Here is an 18,823-nt window from a genome sequence, read left to right on the forward strand (position 1 = left end):
GATCACTATCGCCGAGCAGGTGGAAACCTACAAATAATAATCTAAGGACAGAAACCTGATCCTCGGTTCGATCACTATCGCCAAGCAGGTGGAAACCTACAGATAATAATCTAAGGACAGAAACCTGATCCTCGGTTCGATCACTATCGCCAAGCAGGTGGAAACCTACAGATAATAATCTAAGGACAGAAACCTGATCCTCGGTTCGATCACTATCGCCGAGCAGGTGGAAACCTACAGATAATAATCTAAGGACAGAAACCTGATCCTCGGTTCGATCACTATCGCCGAGCAGGCGGAAACCTACAGAATTCTCTAAGGACAGAAACCTGATCCTCGGATCGATCACTATCGCCGAGCAGGTGGAAACCTACAAATAATTCTCTAAGTACAAAAACCTGGCCCTCGGCTCGATTCCCGGTTCAGCCAAAGCCTAACCCGACCTTTTTTTTTTCAAATACTAAGTCAAAAAGCGCTCTCAAAATACGCTAAGCGCCGCGTAAAAGGTTCTCGGGGGGTACCATTACATTAAGCAGCCATAGCACTGGCGTGGTTCAAGCAAAAACACGAACAGAGATAATTTCATTCGACAAATTCAAACGGAAAAAGAAAACGGACTTCTAATTAAAGTAGAGCAATTGTTCGGTCACCACATCCCGGTGACATAGGCAAATAAAACCAACGAGATAAAACAAATGTTCGGTCACCGCATCTCGGTGACGTGAGCAAGTAAAACCAATAAAATAAAAATGAACAAGCAAAATAAAAGCAAAATTAGCGGGGAGGTTGGTTCGGCGGTATCACTTCCTGCTGGCCGGCCAAAGAAAAAGGCGGGGCCTCACCGAGAAGCTCCTGCACAGTCGGGATACTGGTGGCTTCCATTTCCTCAGGCTCAGCGTGAGCATCGATTTGCTCAACCAGCTCCCTCATACTGGCTGTCTCTTCCTCGTCAATCGCCACCGGGGTACCCTGAGCAGCAGGGGCGGGGCTCGGGAATGGGATTTGGCCGGGGTCTCTCAGATGCGAATCCTCAGGAACACCCATTGCCTGAAGGGCGGCAAACCACCCGGCCTCAAAGCCCATATTCCTAGCCCGAGCAACCACCGGCTCTACAGAGTTTTCGGCATCAGCAAAGCCGACATCATACCATTTCTGCTCCGCGGCTGCCAAGCCTGCCCTAAGGTCAGCTATCTCCTCGGCATTGGAGGTGTTTAGGCTGATGGCTTGGGCTAGCTTAAGCTCCGTCTCATTCTGCTGGGTTAGGAGCTCTGCACACCTTTTCTCGGCCAGGGACCGGTTCTTCTCGGCAGCTGCAGCCTTCTTCTCAGCAGACTCGGCGGCCTTCAGTTTTTCCTTAGCCGTTTTCACCGCCGCCTCGCGCGCCTCCTTCTCGCGCTCGCTCTCCTCAGCAAGCTCCCGTGCCCGAGCAGCCACAATGTGGGCCATTTGGGCAGCCTAGCAAGGACAAAAGTTAGAAAAAAGGCAAAAGGAAACCTGTATGAAGAACTAGAAAGACAAAAAAAAAATTACCGCAATGGCGTGCCACTCTAACCGGCGCCCTACCGACTCCTCGGATCCATCCTCGAAAGCATGCACATCCTCGGGAAGTTGGAGAGCTTCGGCCAAAGATTGGGCAATACGGCCGCCCTCGCCTTTATCCCACATCCGAATGCAGGCGGTTGACGGCAATGGTTTGCCGTCCAGAAGGATCTTCGGCTCCCACGCAGGAGCCACTTGGGAGGAGGACGCGCCCCCCGTGCCGGCTTCAGTCGGCGGCTCACGGATAACAATGCCACCTGTTGGACGGGGAGGAGTCTGGGCAGCGACCTCGACCGGGCAAGTGGAAGGTTGATCGGTGACCTTTTGCTTCTTCCGGGCACGTCCGGCCTGCGATGGGGGTGAAGGCTGCGGCACTTGACCCCGGCCCTCGGGAGGAGGGGGCTGATTGGATTGTCGGGCACCGGGCACAAACCGTTCTACCGACAGCACTTTTCTAGATACCATCTTTCCCTTAGGCCGGGCAGCTCTGGCTAAAAGGGCAGCCGCTTCTATCACTTGTTGTTGGTTCACGGCAGCAGGATTCTCGGGGATTGGCTGCTCTTGCGCTTGGTCTTGCTGTACGGCTTCGTGGGCTAACTCCCTGAGGCGCCGGGATGCTTTTTCCGCGGATTCGTCTCTCAAAGGGGCTAGCTCGTCTGCGCAAGTAAGCCGCCGGCCAAATTCCCTCGCTTCCCCGGTTGTAAGACTCGGCGGTAAAAAGTTCACGTACCGAACGTCTATATACGACAGCAGGGGGCTGTCAACTATCAGTGCCTGCTTGAACGGCTGCCAAGTAGAATAAACCGGATCCACACCGAGAATCAAATGCGAAGCCCGGAGTTGCCCGTCCCAATGCACGTATATCTCAGAGCGGAGGACGAAGTTTAAGTCTTTGGCGTGGACGACTCTGAGGTCCTGCACAAACACTTTGCCGTCTGCAAAAGATCAAATGACGCATTAGTCTCTAATCATAAAAATTCTTTTTACCGAGAGGAAGAAAATGAGAGGCGAAAGAAAGCAGTTATATGAAGGGGATGGAACGAACCCACTTCACGCGGCTTAAGGGGGCAAGGAAACTCCCCGGCAAACCAATTGCCGCTCACCCTAACGAACTCATTGGCGGAGTTCCTGTTCGAATCAGGTAGGCATGATATCAGCCGTACCCGTGCATCCCTTGTCTTTAGGTAATAACCGGTGGCTTTGCTCCCACAGAGCCTATACATTTGGTTAATGTCATGGTGGTCTAACTGTAAGTTAAAGGTGTGGTTCAACTTACTGACACAACTAACTACCCGGTAAAAGTTGGGGGGAAGTTGGTCCGGGCAAAGCCCGTAGTAAGTGAGTGTGTTTATTAAGAGGGGATCCACGGGGAACCTGACCCCACCTTCTAGAATGGACATCAAAGGAAAGAAAGCTATACCATGCCCTCGGTGGAGTTCAATATCGCTCTCATGGCAGTAGGCCACATCCACGTCATTGGGAATGTTAAATTTACTCCTAAAGGTGGCCAAAGCAGCCGGGGACTCTAGGAGGTAAGAGTAACCCATCTATAACGCCTAAAAATACAAAAGTAAACTCAAAGAAATGAAAGTTGAAAGGAAAAGGAAGGGGAAGAAAAACTTACTTTGGGTTCTAAGGAGGAAAAGAACACTGGGTAAGCAAGCGCACGGAAATGTGGTCGGCAGAGAAAAAAGAAAGCTCTAAAGATTGGCAGAGGAAAAATGGGATGCTGTTCAGAGGGAGGTTATTTATAGAGGAAAGAAAAATGAGTGGAGGAAGAAGAAGCGTCTGAATCAAGCATTAAATGGGCGCGGTCTACGAGCAGTCCAACGAACGCCAAGCACAACCAATCCGCACGTCGCTTCGGTCCTCGAACCGTCAAGCAATAATGACGACTGCGCCTGGCGCCGCGAAACGGCGCGTCTTTTGAGATGAATATTAAATGAGAAATGACGGTCAGAAGTCCCAGGCTAAAAGACTCCCGAGGTCAAAAGGTCCCATGCTGCTCCTTGATTCTTCTCGATGACCGAGTATGAATCAAGGGGGGGCTATTGTACGGCACCGAGACCTTAGGCCCAAACAGACCCCGGGCCCTGCCCCAATTGTACAGTGCGGTGATCCCAGGCCCATACAGGCCCTGGGCCTTGTCTCGTACTGGCTTTGGCCACAGGCCCAGCCGAAAGGTCCAGTCGTCCTACGCCATTCCCGGGGATTCATAAATAACAAACAGGTGTAGGGTATTAAGTTCCAAGGTGGGCTCGGTCAAACGTTCCCGGTCATGTACATGAGTCATTCCCGGGAAAATGTGGTATGCACGGGAGACGGTGCTGCCGAGCATTATCGGTCCAGATGGAATCAAGTTCCAAGATCATAAATGCAGCACCGCCCTCTCACCTAAACATCCACTTAAATCAAATGATATTGGACCTTCAATAGCACAAACGGTGGCTGTAATCATGATCTTCCCACTAACCTAGGCTATAAATAGAAGAAAGATGGGAGAGGAAGGGGTTCAGAAACTTGGAGAGGAAAGAGTGACAGAGTGAACATCAAACTGGGCGTTGCTTTGAGTCTCTGCCGAGAACGACCCATAGTAGGAAACCTTCAAGCCCACTACAAATAGATTGTGAGCCCATAGTAATCCAAGGCCCATAGGCCTCGTACTTGGTTCTTACAAGTCATATGGGCCAGAATTTTTTTTTTAAATTTTAGTTTTACCCTTCTAATAATTCTTGTGTAAGATTGTACAAAAAAAATTAATAATAAATGTATATCTGTTTTGAAAGGTAGAAGTTGACACTTAATCTCCTCTTGACCCCACATATTTACCATACATGGGTCTGTTTAAATAATGTTTATCGTTGAAAATTGAAAACTGAAAATATTGTAACAAAATAATTTTTAATTATGTGAATAATACCGTAAGACTCAATTTTAAAGTTGTTTTTCTGAAGAGGAAAAAAATGTAGGTCCTGTGAACATTGCATAGACCCACCTAAAATTGCTGGATGCTAGACGCGCAAAACTCTATACAAAGGTACACATAGGCTGGTAACGTAGACTGCATGAGGAGCGGCTTTAATTATGAAGCCCAACTAGTCAGCAAAGAAGACTAGTTGAATTAAGCTGCTGTGGCTGAAGAGTTTAGTGCACTTCCTCTAAGCCATGGAGACTTTGAGAGAGTTTGAAAGAGATCTGGGGGAGATGAGAGAGTATTACAGTCAAGGAAAGACTAAAGAAGCATCTTGGAGAAAGTCACAGCTCAAAGGGTTGCTTACTCTACTAAAGGAGAAAGAGGGTGATATCCTTAATGCTCTTATGCAAGACTTGGGAAAGCATCAGGTTGAGACTTTTAGAGATGAGGTATACAAACTATATATCTTGTTCCATATTAATTTTCTGAGTGTACATATATATGGATTACCCTCTAAAAAATAAGAGTCATAATAACTTTTTTTATATTTTTTTATAGTAGAGTCATAATTACCTGTTTGAGAGGTTACTAGCTTGTTTTATTTTAAGCATACGAGTGCTTTCCTTGGACCATTTTAAGTGCATGTTTTTGTTGCTATCTTGTTTCTAGGATAGGGTTTTTATTTTATTTTATTTTATATATATATATATTTAAAAAAAAACCTTCCTCGGTAAATTACACATGCATCCAATAGGATTTGAACACACAAATTCACCTTCATTTGGTAGGGTCTAATATTATTTATCACATAAATGGGTTTAGAAGTAATGCACAACTGTTCTTAGCCAAAATTACAAGAAATTTGTTTTATTATCCACTGCCTCACAAGGGAAAAGGAAAATGAATAGAATTTGAAAACAAGTTAAATAATAATCACAATCACGAGGAATTTGTGAACATATTTTTACAACGACGTAAATAGTGGTAAAGACTATTGGATTCATTTTTAAGATGTAGGAGAGATTAAGAGTTTGATCTCTTGCTTTTGTTATGCATAAATTCTCCTTGTTTGCAGATAGGAACCTTGATTAAGACACTGAATTTGGCATTGGAATCTTTAAGAGAATGGATGTCAGGAAGAAAGGTAAGTTCAACTACTAGACTTTACATGGCATTAATAATAATAATAATAATAATAATAATTAATAGAGAAAAGGAAGAAGAAACGAATTATTTGTATATTTTATAACAATAAACCCTCCCCCAAAAAAAGGATAAATTATATTTTTGACTCTTGAATTTTGGTTTTTTTCATTTTAGTCTATCAAGTTTGATTTCATTTGGTCCTTATGTCTATTTCCGTGACTCCTATATGGCCATTAAGGGAGAGAGGGTAGAAATAATGTTGTTTTGTTGACACTTAACAGCTAAATTAGTCATGACAATAGATGAAATATTGATTATTTTGAAACTTAATCAAACTTAGTGGATCAAAATTAAGTCAATCTCAAACTTTAAGGATCAAAGTGTAATTTAATAAAAAAATTGGTGTAATAATATTTTATTGGGATTCTGTATGGGAAAAAAAAAAAATTTGTAGAACCTTTTAAAATTGTCCTGCTTTCTAGTAAGCAAAGAAGTTAAAAGTTTATACATAAACCACCACGTTGAATTAGTCACGTGCTAATAATATTCAAGAATGTTTTTTTTTGAGAAACATATTCACGTAGTAAATTGAGGCAACATATACTAACAATTCTCGTTAATGTATGGTTTATAGGCTAAACTGCCGCAAATTGCTTTGCTCACTAGTGCAGAAATTGTTCCTGAGCCTCTTGGCCTTGTCCTCATTATTTCATCTTGGAATTTTCCATTTGGTAAGTAAATTATTATACCTTTTAGAACAAGATAAATTATTGATTGTCTCAATAGTTTAAAATCTTAAGAAATAATGAATTTATTCATTTAATTATTATTCTAACACTTTCCTTTATATTTGGCTCAAACCCCCCTTAACAAGTGAGACATAGCATGGGGACTTTTTAATTTTTTCAAACTCAAGATTGTAATTTTTGATATCATGATAAATCATTGATTGTCTCAAAAACTTAAATGGTTAGTAAATGATGAATTCAATCATCAAACCCTTATTCTAACATAACTAGGAAAAAAAATATAATAGAATTTGCTTCATTTTTCTTCTCCCATATCCTTAATAATGATTGAATTGTTGTCATTTTGTTACAAAATATAGGACTGTCATTGGAACCAATGATAGGGGCATTAGCAGCTGGAAATACAGTGGTTCTAAAGCCCTCTGAATTGGCTCCTGCTAGTGCTTCTCTTCTAGCAACCGCAATTTCCACTTACTTGGACAACAAAGCTGTCAAGGTTATGCAAGGTGGACCATCTATGGGTGAACAACTCCTACAGCAGAGATGGGACAAGATCTTCTTTACAGGTAATATTAGTCGTCTCTCATCTTTCTAACACTTCCTCTCGCACGTGGACTCAGACTCATCCTTAATATGCGAGGCCCAACATGTGATATTTTAATTTTTTAAATAAGAAGTAAAATGAAGACATGGTTCAAACTCATGATCATTCGCTCTATCATTATGATAAACTAACACTTGTTCCAAAAGCTTAGACTGATATGCAATAATGAATTTTATTCACCTAATCATTATTCTGACCACTGGTTTTAAAAGATCAAGTAATTCAATCTTAATGTTAATGCTTAGGAAGTGCAAATGTTGGAAGGATTGTCATGTCTGCAGCTGTGAAGCATCTAACACCTGTTACTCTAGAGTTGGGTGGAAAATGCCCTGCCGTTCTTGATTCCCTTTCTAGTTCTTGGGACATAAAGGTAAGCTTGGCCTTTGTGTGTTACGCAATGTTATTTTATAGCCACAAAATTGGCCTAAATTGGTTAAATCTTTAAACACACTAGTGCATATCTGTTTTATGTTATGACAATTTGCTAAGTTGAGTTCTTTTCTGCTGTCTAATCACAAGGTGGCAGTAAAACGAATTGTTTATGGGAAATATGGTTGCTGTGCTGGCCAAGCATGCGTAGCAATAGACTACATCCTTGTTGAAAAGAAATTTATACGCACTGTGGTATGAAAGTAGTAGTTTATGCTGAATCTTATATGAGTTTTTAAGCTTTTTTTTTTTTTTGGTAATGCAACAGCATTTTGAAATAATGAAACTCTGTTTCAGGTGGAGTTGATGAAGAGCATGATCAAGGAAATGTTTGGTGAAAACCCAAAAGAATCACACAGCATTGCAAGGATAATAAATAAACAACATCTCTTACGACTTGAGAATCTTCTTAAGGATCCACATGTTCATCCCTCTATTGTTTATGGAGGTTCAGTGGATGAAGACAACTTGTAAATGACATTATTTAATCTCTTTTGTGCATATGGGCCTTATGGTTTAAGCTCTCTCTCTCTCTCTCTCTCTCTCTCTCTCTCTCTCTCTCTCTCTCTCTCTTTAAAATCCCTCCCTTTTTCTTTTTTGTTGAAGAAGTGTTGGTTATATATGAATTCATAGTGTTCATATTCAATAAATTGGTTTTTATATGGGATTAATCCCTATATTAAACTATTCCATTGTGCTATTTTAAGGATTTGAAAAGAGACAAATGCTTAGTATATAAGAGAAGGTTGAGCTTCTGTTCTTAATCCCATTTTTTTCTTTAGGACAATTTTCTTTGACAGCTTGTCTTGTTCTTTAATTTGCATGTTTCAGTAGTAGTTTTAATATGATTGTTGTTGATCTCCATCCAGGTTCATTGAGCCAACAATCTTGGTGGATCCCCCTCTCCAAGCAGAAATTATGACAGATGAGATCTTTGGTCCATTGCTTCCAATAATTACAGTAAGACACACATGCAGAAATATGTATTATTTAATAGGTTTCTTTACTGGCCTTAATGGGCAGTGTATACATGATTGTGGTGGTAGCTCAAGAAAGCTGAGTGATTCTTTTCTTGGTTTGACAGCTAGAGAAGATTGAAGACAGTATACAATTCATAAATTCAAAGCCTAAAGCACTGGCTATATACTGCTTCACTAAAAATAAAACACTCCAAAGAAGGATGATTTCTGAAACATCATCTGGAAGCGTGACAATCAACGATACAATTATTCAAGTATGTTATCAATAAGTCAATTGTCTGCACTACTTTTAGTTTCTCAAGTAAACTAAACTGTCTAATCTGTGCTTAATGTGTGAATATTAAATTACACTTCATTACAAAGGCCAAAAAACAGTATAATAGTCCTCAATGCTTATAGCTTCTAAATTCTTAGTCTGAAGGCTTGCATTTGGCTATGTGTAGTATGCAGCTGACACCCTCCCATTTGGAGGAGTTGGTGGAAGTGGATTTGGTAGGTACCATGGAAAGTTCTCATTTGACACATTCAGCCATGAGAAAGCCATTGCAAGGAGAAGTTTCCTTACTGAATTTTGGTTTAGATTTCCTCCATGGAACAATCACAAGTTTCAACTCTTGGCGTCCGCTTTCAATTACGATTATCTTGGATTAGTCCTTGTCATACTCGGCTTGAAGAGTTATAGGCAGGGATTAGGTGACATATAGCTACTTTTATTAGAAGCACATTGCTCATCCAAAAGGAAGAGAGAGACAGTGAGTGAGAGGAATCATATTCATATACATTTGAAAGTGTTATTATTTATACTTTATAATATCAATAACCACTGTGTGCAAATTGTTGTGCTCTTAATTTTGCTAATAAAGCAATGGGAGCTTTGAGGATATGCCTCTGCTTCCCCCTGTGAGTTAGCAAGAATTTCTTATGAGGCTAAAAGTCTGTATTACTAATAGGATACAGTTATGTTTTTATTTTATATATTAGGGTTATGTTTTATTGTTTACTCTTATATTTGAAATTCTAAGGTTATAACTTTCAATTAAGAAGTTTTGTCGTGTATGTCTCAATAATGAGCCTAGATCAAGGTATCACTCAATTATTCATATTTCCTTTTCTCTTCTTTTCTTTGTGTGTTTGTCTATAAACTCAAGTTCATTTCATGGAGGTTAGGTGATAGCCTAGTGTTAATGACATTATTTGTAATGCTCCTATCACGTGATTTGAACCCTACATCTCCCTTCTCCATTATCTACCTATCTAAAAAATACATAAAAATAAAATTTTCACTTCATGGGAGAGATTGGTCAATATCATTGAGTCACAACACATTTGGCAATTTGGTGTGCTATAGTTGGAAAAGTCATCCCAAAATACCAATTATTAAAATTTGTTTTAATTAATTTTTTTTCACTACAAATAGACTAATCATAGGTATTGAACCCACACCAAATAGACTAAGCATGCCGAGGTCGGCCAAGGACGTTGCCAAGCATGCCGAGGATGTTGCAAAGCATGCCGAGGAAGGCCAAGGACGTTGCAAGCATGCCAAGGACGTTACAAGCATGCCTAGAACGTTGCAAAGCATGCCTTAGGTACCCACAGTTAATATGGCAAACTTCTTATTAATTTTCATTTAGGCTCACCATTAATATCATTTTTTCATTTACCAATAATCATTCATCATATCAGCAGTTTGTAAAATAGTTTGTATCTCTAGCATTATTTATTGAAAAAATGCAAAAGAATATGCTATTGTTTTCTAAATAAGCTAAATTTTAGATTTTAGGTAGTTTACAATCCTTAATTAGGTGCTAAAATTTAGTTTTTCTAATTAAATTCTACATGTGGTCTTATAACTTCTTTTTTGATAATCAACAAATTTATTAACAAAGGAACCATAAACTACAGACAAGAAACCAAATCTTAGCTTGCTCAAGAAATAATACATGACAAAAAACTGATAGGACAGATCCATGAACAAAACAACTTAAAGAAGCAAATCAAGTTACCCATATTTTGGCTACATGTGATCTTATAACTATACACAAAAGAAGTACACTGTTTGATAAACTTTTTTTTGGTTAAACGGAATATACATAAAACCCCTAACTCGCCAAAGTGGCGAGAGTAGCTCCCGAGAGTCTACAATGATACAGACTAGAAGCATCCATATTAACAAGAGAGGAAATATCAGAGTTGGGGAGCAAATCAGAATCAACAAAGTCCTCCGGCATAGGACAACCCCTTTTTTCAAGTGTGCACATTTATTCCCTTCTCGGAATACATGCTCCACTCTGATTTGGTGAAAGCTGCCTAACAAAGACCTGCCATCATTAAGAAGAGGGGAGTATAGTATATTTTAGCACTGGTGTTAGACTTTGTCAGGCTACAATCACTTTCGCACTGTCTGATAAACTAATAAGCCATATGATTCCATAAGGATATGCTACATTCTAGGCCACATGGATGAATTTTATTACTTGATAAACTAATAAGTCATATGGTCCCATTCCATTAAAAAAAAAAAAAGTCATATGGTCCCATAAAAATAATTAAACAAGATTGTACAAAAATTAATAGTAGATGCATGTACATCTATTTTGAAAGGTGGAAGCTGCACTTAACCCTCTCTTGACCCCACATATTTACTATAGACTGGTAACGTAGACTGCATGAGTAGAAGCTTTAATTTATGAACCCAACTAGTCAGCAAAGAAGGCTAGTTGAATTAAGCTGTGTGGATGAAGTGTTTAGTGCACATTTTTTTTTTCCTTCCTCTAAGCCATGGAGACTTTGAGAGACTTCGAAAGAGATCTGGAGGACATGAGAGAGTATTACAGTCATGGAAAGACTAAAGAAGCATCTTGGAGAAAGACACAGCTCAAAGGGCTGCTTACTCTGCTAAAGGAAAAGGAGGGTGATATCTTTAATGCTCTTAAGCAAGACTTGGGAAAGCATCAGGTTGAGACTTTTAGAGATGAGGTATACAAACTATATATCTTGTTCCATTTTAATTTTCTACTATATGGATTACCTTCTAAAAAATAAGAGTCATAATAACCTGTTTGAGAGGTTACTAACTTGTTTTATTTTAAGTGCATGTTTTTGTGGCTTTCTTGTTTCTAGGATAGGGTTTTTTTTTTTTTTTTAATTAAAAAAAAAAACTTCCTTGGTAAATTACACATACATCCAATAGGATTTGAACACACAAATTCACATTCATTTGGTAGGGTCTAATATTATTTATCACATAAAACGGGTTTAGAAGTAATGCACAACTGTTCTTAGCCAAAATTACAAGAAATTTGTTTAATTATTCACTACCCTCACAAGGGAAAAGGAACATGAATAGAATTTGAAAACAGGTTGAATAATAATCACAATCATGAGGAATTTGTGAACATATTTTCACAGGGACGTAAATAGTGGTAAAGACTATTGGATTCATTTTTAAGATGAAGGAGAGATTGAAAGTTTGATCTCTTGCTTTTGTTATAATAAATTCTCCTTGTTTGCAGGTAGGAACCTTGATTAAGACACTGAATTTGGCATTGGAATCTTTGAGAGGATGGATGTCAGGAAGAAAGGTAAGCTCAACTACTAGACTTTACATGGCATTAATAATAATAATAACTAGTCGCTAACCCGTGCTATGCAGAATCTACCTATTTATGAGGTAGACTAAAATAATTTTATAAAATCTTAAATTGATTAAAAAACTACACCATTGTATGATTTGCTCTTGTATGACTTCAATTTGTGTTATAATTTGATAAAGAAGCCATTGCTTGAACACGCAATGGCTCACAAAAAATTTGTGAAAAAATTTAAGATACTGTAAAAAAAAATAACTCAAAAATTCAAATATTAAAACTTCTGAAAGACCAAAAAATATTAAAGAATAAGATGATTTACTGCTTAGAAATTATTGAAACAAAGCAAAATATATATGACTAAATAATAGAGAAATATAAGAGAAAGATGAGTTACATTTAAAAGAATAATCCATGACTATAACTATTAGAAGGAATCAAAAGATTTAGAACTTAAAAATTATAGATAAAATATATGTGTATATGTGTGTGTGTGTGTGACTACACAAATTCAAATATTAAAACTTCCAAAATGCCAAAAAAGATATATAATTAAAGAATAAGTTATTGAAATAATTCAAAAAATATATAACTATTCAAAAGAGAAATATAAGAAAAAGAAAAAAGTACACGAACCCATAAAGTAATAAGTTTTAAATTTTAACGGGTCTAAACTTTAAACGAACCTTATCCACATGTGGCCCACACTAAACAATGTTGTGCAAGAGCCCACATTGAAATAATGAAAGACATACCTCCTCTTAATATATCTTATATAAGCGTTTTACCCAAGAAATTAACATACTTTCATATCGTGAAGTGAAGTAAAAACATATGTAGTAGAAGCAACCCCAAATTCAATTATTGCAAGTTTTTTTATCTTGTAAAAAATAGCTAAAGAGAGTTTGGTGATTCATGTACCAAAATTACTTTTTAAAAAATAAATTAAAAACAATAAAATAATAACTTTTTTTTAACAAAGTAAAGGAGAAAAAAATAACAGAAGAATAACTCATACCTCTACTCGGTTTTAAAAAATATATATATTGAGATTTGCACTGCTTTTATAAAATTCATGATTAACCTCGCAAATTTGGAAGTAAGTTGGACTTGTTAGAGAGATAAAGTTTCACTTCTTGTTAGACTAAACAAAATAATTTTGTTTTAAAAAATGATAATGATGAGTTTAAGTTGGACTTGTTAGAGAAATAGAGTTTCACTCCTTGTTAAGTTTGGACTAAACAAAAATAATTTTATTTTTAAAAAAATGATAATAATGTGGTAAGCTCTAAAGAGGTCAATAAAAAGTCAAAAGTTTTGATTTTATTTATATATATATATATATATATACACTAATAATAATAATAGTAATAATAGAGAAAAGGAAGAAGAAACGAATTATTTGTATATTTCATAACAATAAACCACCCAAAAAAAGACTAAATTATATTTTTGACTCTTGAATTTTGAATTTTTTTCATTTTGGTCTCTTAAGTTTGAGATTTTTCATTTTAGTCTACCATTTTAGTCTACCATTTGATTTCATTAATTTGGTCCTTATGTCTATGTCCATGACTCCTATGGCCATTAAGGGAGAGAGGGTAATTTTTTTTAAAAAGAAAAATAATCTTGTTTTGTTGACACTTAACGGCTAAATTAGTCATGAAAATAGACAAAATATTGATTATTTTGAAAACTTAATCAAACTCAGTGGACCAAAATGAAGATGGTCTCAAACTTTAAGGATCAAAGTATTATTTAATAAAAAAAATTGGGGTAATAATATTTTATTGGGATTCTGCATGGGAAAAAAAAAAGTTTGTAGAACCTTTTAAAATTTTCCTGCTTTCTAGTAAGAAAAGAATTTTTTTTTTTTTTTGAGAAACTTATTCACGAAGTAAATTGAGGCAACATATACTAACACTTCTCGTTAATGTATGGTTTATAGGCTAAACTGCCGCAAATTGCTTTGCTCACTAGTGCAGAAATTGTTCCTGAGCCTCTTGGCCTTGTCCTCATTATTTCATCGTGGAATTTTCCCTTTGGTAAGTAAATTATTATACCTTTTAGAATATGATAAATTATTGATTGTTTCAAAAGTTTAAAATATTAAGAAATGATGAATTTATTCATTTAATCATTATTCTAATACTTTCCCATACTTTTGGCCCAAACTCCCCTTAACAAGTGAGGCCGAGCACGGGAAGTTTTTAATTTTTTAAATGGGAAGTAGAGTGGAGATAGAGTTCAAACTCAAGATCATTATTTTTTATATAATGATAAATCATTGATTGTTCCAAAAACTTAAATTGTTAGAAAATGATGAATTCAATCATTAAACCATTATTCTAACATAACTAGGGGAAAAAAAATAGTTTGCTTCATTTTTCTCCTCCCATATCCTAATATCGATTGAATTGTTGTCATTTTGTTACAAAATATAGGACTGTCCTTGGAACCAATGATAGGTGCATTAGCAGCTGGAAATACAGTGGTTCTAAAGCCCTCTGAATTGGCTCCTGCTAGTGCTTCTCTTCTAGCAACTGCAATTTCCACTTACTTGGACAACAAAGCTGTCAAGGTTATCCAAGGTGGACCATCTGTGGGTGAACAACTACTACAGCAGAAATGGGACAAGATCTTCTTTACAGGTAAAATCAGTCTCTCATCTTTCTAACACTCCCCCTTGCACGTGAGCCTAGACTCATGCTCAATATAACTTTTTAAATGAGAATTAAAGTGAGGACATGGTTCAAACTTAGACTGATATGCAATAATGAATTTTATTCACCTAATCATTATTCTAACTATTGGTTTTAAAAGATTAAGGGTCTGTTTGGATACAGCTTATTTTTGCTGAAACTGAAAACACTATAACGAAATAATTTTTAAATGTGTAAATAGTACTGCGTGACCAATTTTTAATGAAAAAATTGTTAAAAAGTGTAATTTGTGAGACCGTGAACAGTGCATGGATGCACTGTTCACAGTTGACTTGTCAACAATTACGGGCTGAAAAAAAAAAAAAACGCGGATTACAAAACGCAAACACCAAATTAATTTAAATCCAAACGGGTACTAAGTAATTCAATCTTAATGTTAATGCTTAGGAAGTGCACATGTTGGAAGGATTGTCATGTCTGCTGCTGTGAAGCATCTAACACCTGTTACTCTAGAGTTGGGTGGAAAATGCCCTGCCGTTCTTGATTCCCTTTCTAGTTCTTGGGATATAAAGGTAAGTTTGGCCTTAGTGTGGTACACTATAATATTTTTTAGTCACAGAATTGGCCTACACACTTATGCATTTCTGGTCTATGTTATGACAAGATGCTAAGTTGAGTTCTTTTGTGCTGTCTAATCACAAGGTGGCGGTAAAGCGAATTGTTTATGGGAAATTTGGTTGCTGTGCTGGTCAAGCATGCATAGCAATAGACTACGTCCTTGTTGAAAAGAAATTTACACGCACTGTGGTATGAAAGTAGTAGTTTATGCTGAATCTTATATGAATTTTTTGTTTGTTTGTTCGTTTGTAATGCAACAACATTTTGAAACAATGATACTCTATTTCAGGTGGAGTTGATGAAGAGCATGATCAAGGAAATGTTTGGAGAAAATCCAAAGGAATCACACAGCATTGCAAGGATAATAAATAAACAACATCTCTTACGACTTAAGAATCTTCTTAAGGATCCACATGTTGATGCCTCTACTATTTTCGGTGGTTCAGTGGATGAAGATAACTTGTAAATGACATTATTTAATCGCTTTTCTGAATATGGACCTTATGATTTAAGCTCTCTCTCTCTCTCTCTCTCTCTCTCTCTCTAAAACCCACGACCCTCCCTTTTTCTTTTTTGTTAAGGAAGTTTTGGTTATATATGAATTCATAGTGTTCATATTCAATAAATTGGTTTTTATATGGGATTAATCCCTATATTAAATTATTCCATTGTGCTATTTTGAGGATTTGAAAAGAGAAAAATGCTTGGTATATAAGAGAAAGTTGAGCTTCTGTTTTTAACCTCTTTTTTATCATTAGGACAATTTTCTTTGACAACTTGTCTTATTCTTTAATTTGTATGTTTCACGAGTATTAGTTTTAATATGCTTGTTATTGATCTCCATTCAGGTTCATTGAGCCAACAATCTTGATGGATCCCCCTCTCCAAGCAGAAATTATGACAGATGAGATCTTTGGTCCATTGCTTCCAATAATTACAGTAAGACACACATGCAGATATATGTATTATATAATAGGTTTCTTTACTGGCCTTGCCGGGCAGTGTATTTATGAATGTGGTGGTAGCTCGAGAAAACTGAGTACTCAGTAAGGCATGTTGCTCATTTATAGTGATTCTTTTCTTGGTTTGACAGCTAGAGAAGATTGAAGACAGTATACAATTCATAAATTCAAAGCCTAAAGCACTGGCTATATATTGCTTCACCAAAAATAAAACACTCCAAAGAAGGATGATTTCTGAAACATCATCTGGAAGCGTGACATTCAACGATACAATTATTCAAGTATGTTATCAATAAGTCAATTGTCTGCACTACTTTTAGTTTCTCAAGTAAACTAAACTGTCTAATCTGTACTTAATGAGTGAATATTAAATTACACTTCATTACAAAGGCCAAAAAACAGTAAAATAGTCCTCAATGCTTATAGCTTCTAAATTCTCAGTCTGAAGGCTTGCATTTGGCTGTGTAGTATGCAGCTGATACCCTCCCATTTGGAGGAGTTGGTGGAAGTGGATTTGGTAGGTACCATGGAAAGTTCTCATTTGACACATTCAGCCATGAGAAGGCTGTTACAAGAAGAAGTTTCCTTACTGAATTTTGGTTTAGATTTCCTCCATGGAACAATCACAAGTTTCAACTCTTGGCGTCCGCTTTCAATTACGATTATCTTGGATTAGTCCTTGTCATACTCGGCTTGAAGAGTTATAGGCAGGGATTAGGTGACATATAGCTACTTTTATTAGATGTATATTGCTCATCCAAAAGGATGAGAGAGAGAGAGAGAGAGAGAGTGAGATGAATCACATTCAGATATTCATTTGAAAGTGTTATTATTTATAGTATCAATAACCATTGTGTGCAAATTGTTGCGCTCTAAATTTAGCAGATAAAGCAATGGGAGCTTTGAGGATATGCTTCTGCTTCCCCCTGTGAGTTAGCAAGAATTTCTTATGAGGCTAAAAGTCTGTATTACTAATAGACTACAGTTATGTTTTTATTTTATATATTGAGGTTATGTTTTATTGTTTACTCTTATGTATGAAATTCTAAGGTTATAACTTCCAATTAAGAAGTTTTGTCATGTATGTCTCAATAATGAGCCTAGATCAAGGTATCACTCAATTATTCCTATTTCCTTCTCTGTGGTTTGTCTATGAGCTCAAGTTCATTTCATGGAGGTTAGGTGATAACCCAATGATAATGACATTATTTGCAGTGTTCCAGTCATATGATTTGAACCCTACATCTCCCTTCCTCACTATCTATCTATCTAAAAATTACATAAAAATAAAATTTCACTTCATGGGAGAGATTGGACAATATCATTGAGTCACAAGACAATTGGCAATTTGGTGTGGTATAGTTGGAAGAGTCATCCCCAAATACCAATTATTAAAATTTGTTTTAATTACACATAGGATTTTTTTTTTTTGGGGACAAACGAGGGTTATTACTTATTGCATTAGCCGACTTATACCTTTGATGTGAGAGAAAAAAGTTAAAAGTAAAAAATTTAAAGTTTAAAAAAAATTAATGATACAAGGGCTGAGATTAAAAAAAAACTTTTTAACTTGTAATCTTAGACCTTGAAAGACAAATGTACTGTAGTTGCTAATTTGCTATTGCACCAAATCTAAATTTGTGTATATATGTATAATAGTTAACTGTAGTTATCCACTCTAAATTACAATATTTTGCAACCATCACCCCAATTCAATATTTGTAGTGTTCATCATCGTCCCAATGAGTGTCTAAATACCAAATTAATCTCAAATCAAGTATCAATTGCAGTATTTTTTTTTAGTTAATTAAGTTGTCATGGTAAAGTTGTTCCCAAAAAAAAAAATCATTATTATAAATACTCCAATGGTTTATAGTAGATAACTATATACTAATTAATTAATTACGACACTGACTTGAATGATGGTGCAGATATAACAAATTAACCTTGAATTAGGTTTTCAATTGAATTTTATTTATTTATTTTATGGTGTGCATTACAAATATGTCCTTAGTTTAGGATGGATAATTGCAATTAACCTTGTATAACCTTTGAATTAGTTTAATATTTCAAAAAAAGAAAAGAAAAAAGAGACAAGCATGATGAATAGAGATAATGCAATCAAATGGTGTGTATTACTATTACCTCGAACGCTTTATTTCAAAATACTAAAGTGTCAACCAATTGAAATATGACATTAATAAGTTTTCTTCTTATGTTATAGTATTTTTTGATTGTTATAAAAGAAAACCTTTTACGACCTTAAGATACTTTAGGAAGCAAATTTTATTAAAGAAAATGAAGATCAATCTTCAATCAATACCAAAAAGAATATAGATTCCAGTTAGTTCAATTGATAAAAAATTTTATGGTTAAATAAGAAATCTGGTATTCAATCATCGTCTACACCAAAAACTAATCGGTGTCTTAATTTAATAATAAATGAATTATCATCAGGAGCAAACACCTTGAAACTTTCTCAAAAAAAAAAACCAAAAAGAATGTTTTAAAAAAGGAAACAATACTAATAAATTATTAGAAAGGAAAAAGAAATTTTACCGTTAAAACATTTTTAGCGAAACCCCAAAAAGGACTTTTTATTATATACGTTGTTCAACGGTTCAAAAAG

At 36.2% G+C, this 18,823-nt stretch overlaps 3 protein-coding genes across 4 annotated transcripts; 2 read left to right on the forward strand and 1 right to left on the reverse strand.

The window, feature by feature from the left end:
* Nucleotides 1-422: 422 nt before the first annotated feature.
* Nucleotides 423-3,389, reverse strand: LOC115975592 (uncharacterized abhydrolase domain-containing protein DDB_G0269086-like). Its single transcript, XM_031096439.1, has 3 exons — nucleotides 3,164-3,389; nucleotides 1,531-2,474; nucleotides 423-1,455 (listed from the first exon to the last, which is right to left on the reverse strand). Exons 2-3 carry the CDS (start codon nucleotides 2,002-2,004, stop codon nucleotides 775-777), a joined length of 1,155 nt encoding a protein of 384 aa, XP_030952299.1. The 5' UTR covers nucleotides 2,005-2,474; nucleotides 3,164-3,389; the 3' UTR covers nucleotides 423-774.
* Nucleotides 3,390-4,604: 1,215 nt separating this feature from the next.
* LOC115975597 (aldehyde dehydrogenase family 3 member F1-like) lies at nucleotides 4,605-9,369 on the forward strand. Its single transcript, XM_031096452.1, has 10 exons — nucleotides 4,605-4,902; nucleotides 5,529-5,597; nucleotides 6,234-6,330; nucleotides 6,708-6,914; nucleotides 7,198-7,322; nucleotides 7,472-7,576; nucleotides 7,679-7,851; nucleotides 8,251-8,341; nucleotides 8,466-8,615; nucleotides 8,805-9,369. The coding sequence occupies exons 1-10, from the start codon at nucleotides 4,705-4,707 to the stop codon at nucleotides 9,063-9,065; spliced, it is 1,476 nt and encodes a 491-aa protein (XP_030952312.1). The 5' UTR covers nucleotides 4,605-4,704; the 3' UTR covers nucleotides 9,066-9,369.
* A 1,682-nt stretch (nucleotides 9,370-11,051) lies between these two features.
* LOC115975614 (aldehyde dehydrogenase family 3 member F1-like) lies at nucleotides 11,052-17,228 on the forward strand. 2 transcript variants are annotated; one of them, XM_031096484.1, is made up of 10 exons: nucleotides 11,052-11,340; nucleotides 11,877-11,945; nucleotides 13,900-13,996; nucleotides 14,396-14,602; nucleotides 15,062-15,186; nucleotides 15,317-15,421; nucleotides 15,522-15,694; nucleotides 16,081-16,171; nucleotides 16,326-16,486; nucleotides 16,663-17,228. In XM_031096484.1, exons 1-10 carry the CDS (start codon nucleotides 11,143-11,145, stop codon nucleotides 16,868-16,870), a joined length of 1,434 nt encoding a protein of 477 aa, XP_030952344.1. In that variant the 5' UTR covers nucleotides 11,052-11,142; the 3' UTR covers nucleotides 16,871-17,228. The 2 variants fall into 2 exon arrangements, with proteins under 2 accessions (XP_030952344.1, XP_030952337.1); XM_031096477.1 differs by having other exon boundaries at nucleotides 11,055-11,340; nucleotides 16,326-16,475.
* Nucleotides 17,229-18,823: the final 1,595 nt, after the last annotated feature.

Source organism: Quercus lobata, chromosome 1 (assembly GCF_001633185.2).
Source record: "Quercus lobata isolate SW786 chromosome 1, ValleyOak3.0 Primary Assembly, whole genome shotgun sequence".
In the NCBI taxonomy this organism is placed as follows: domain Eukaryota; kingdom Viridiplantae; phylum Streptophyta; class Magnoliopsida; order Fagales; family Fagaceae; genus Quercus; species Quercus lobata.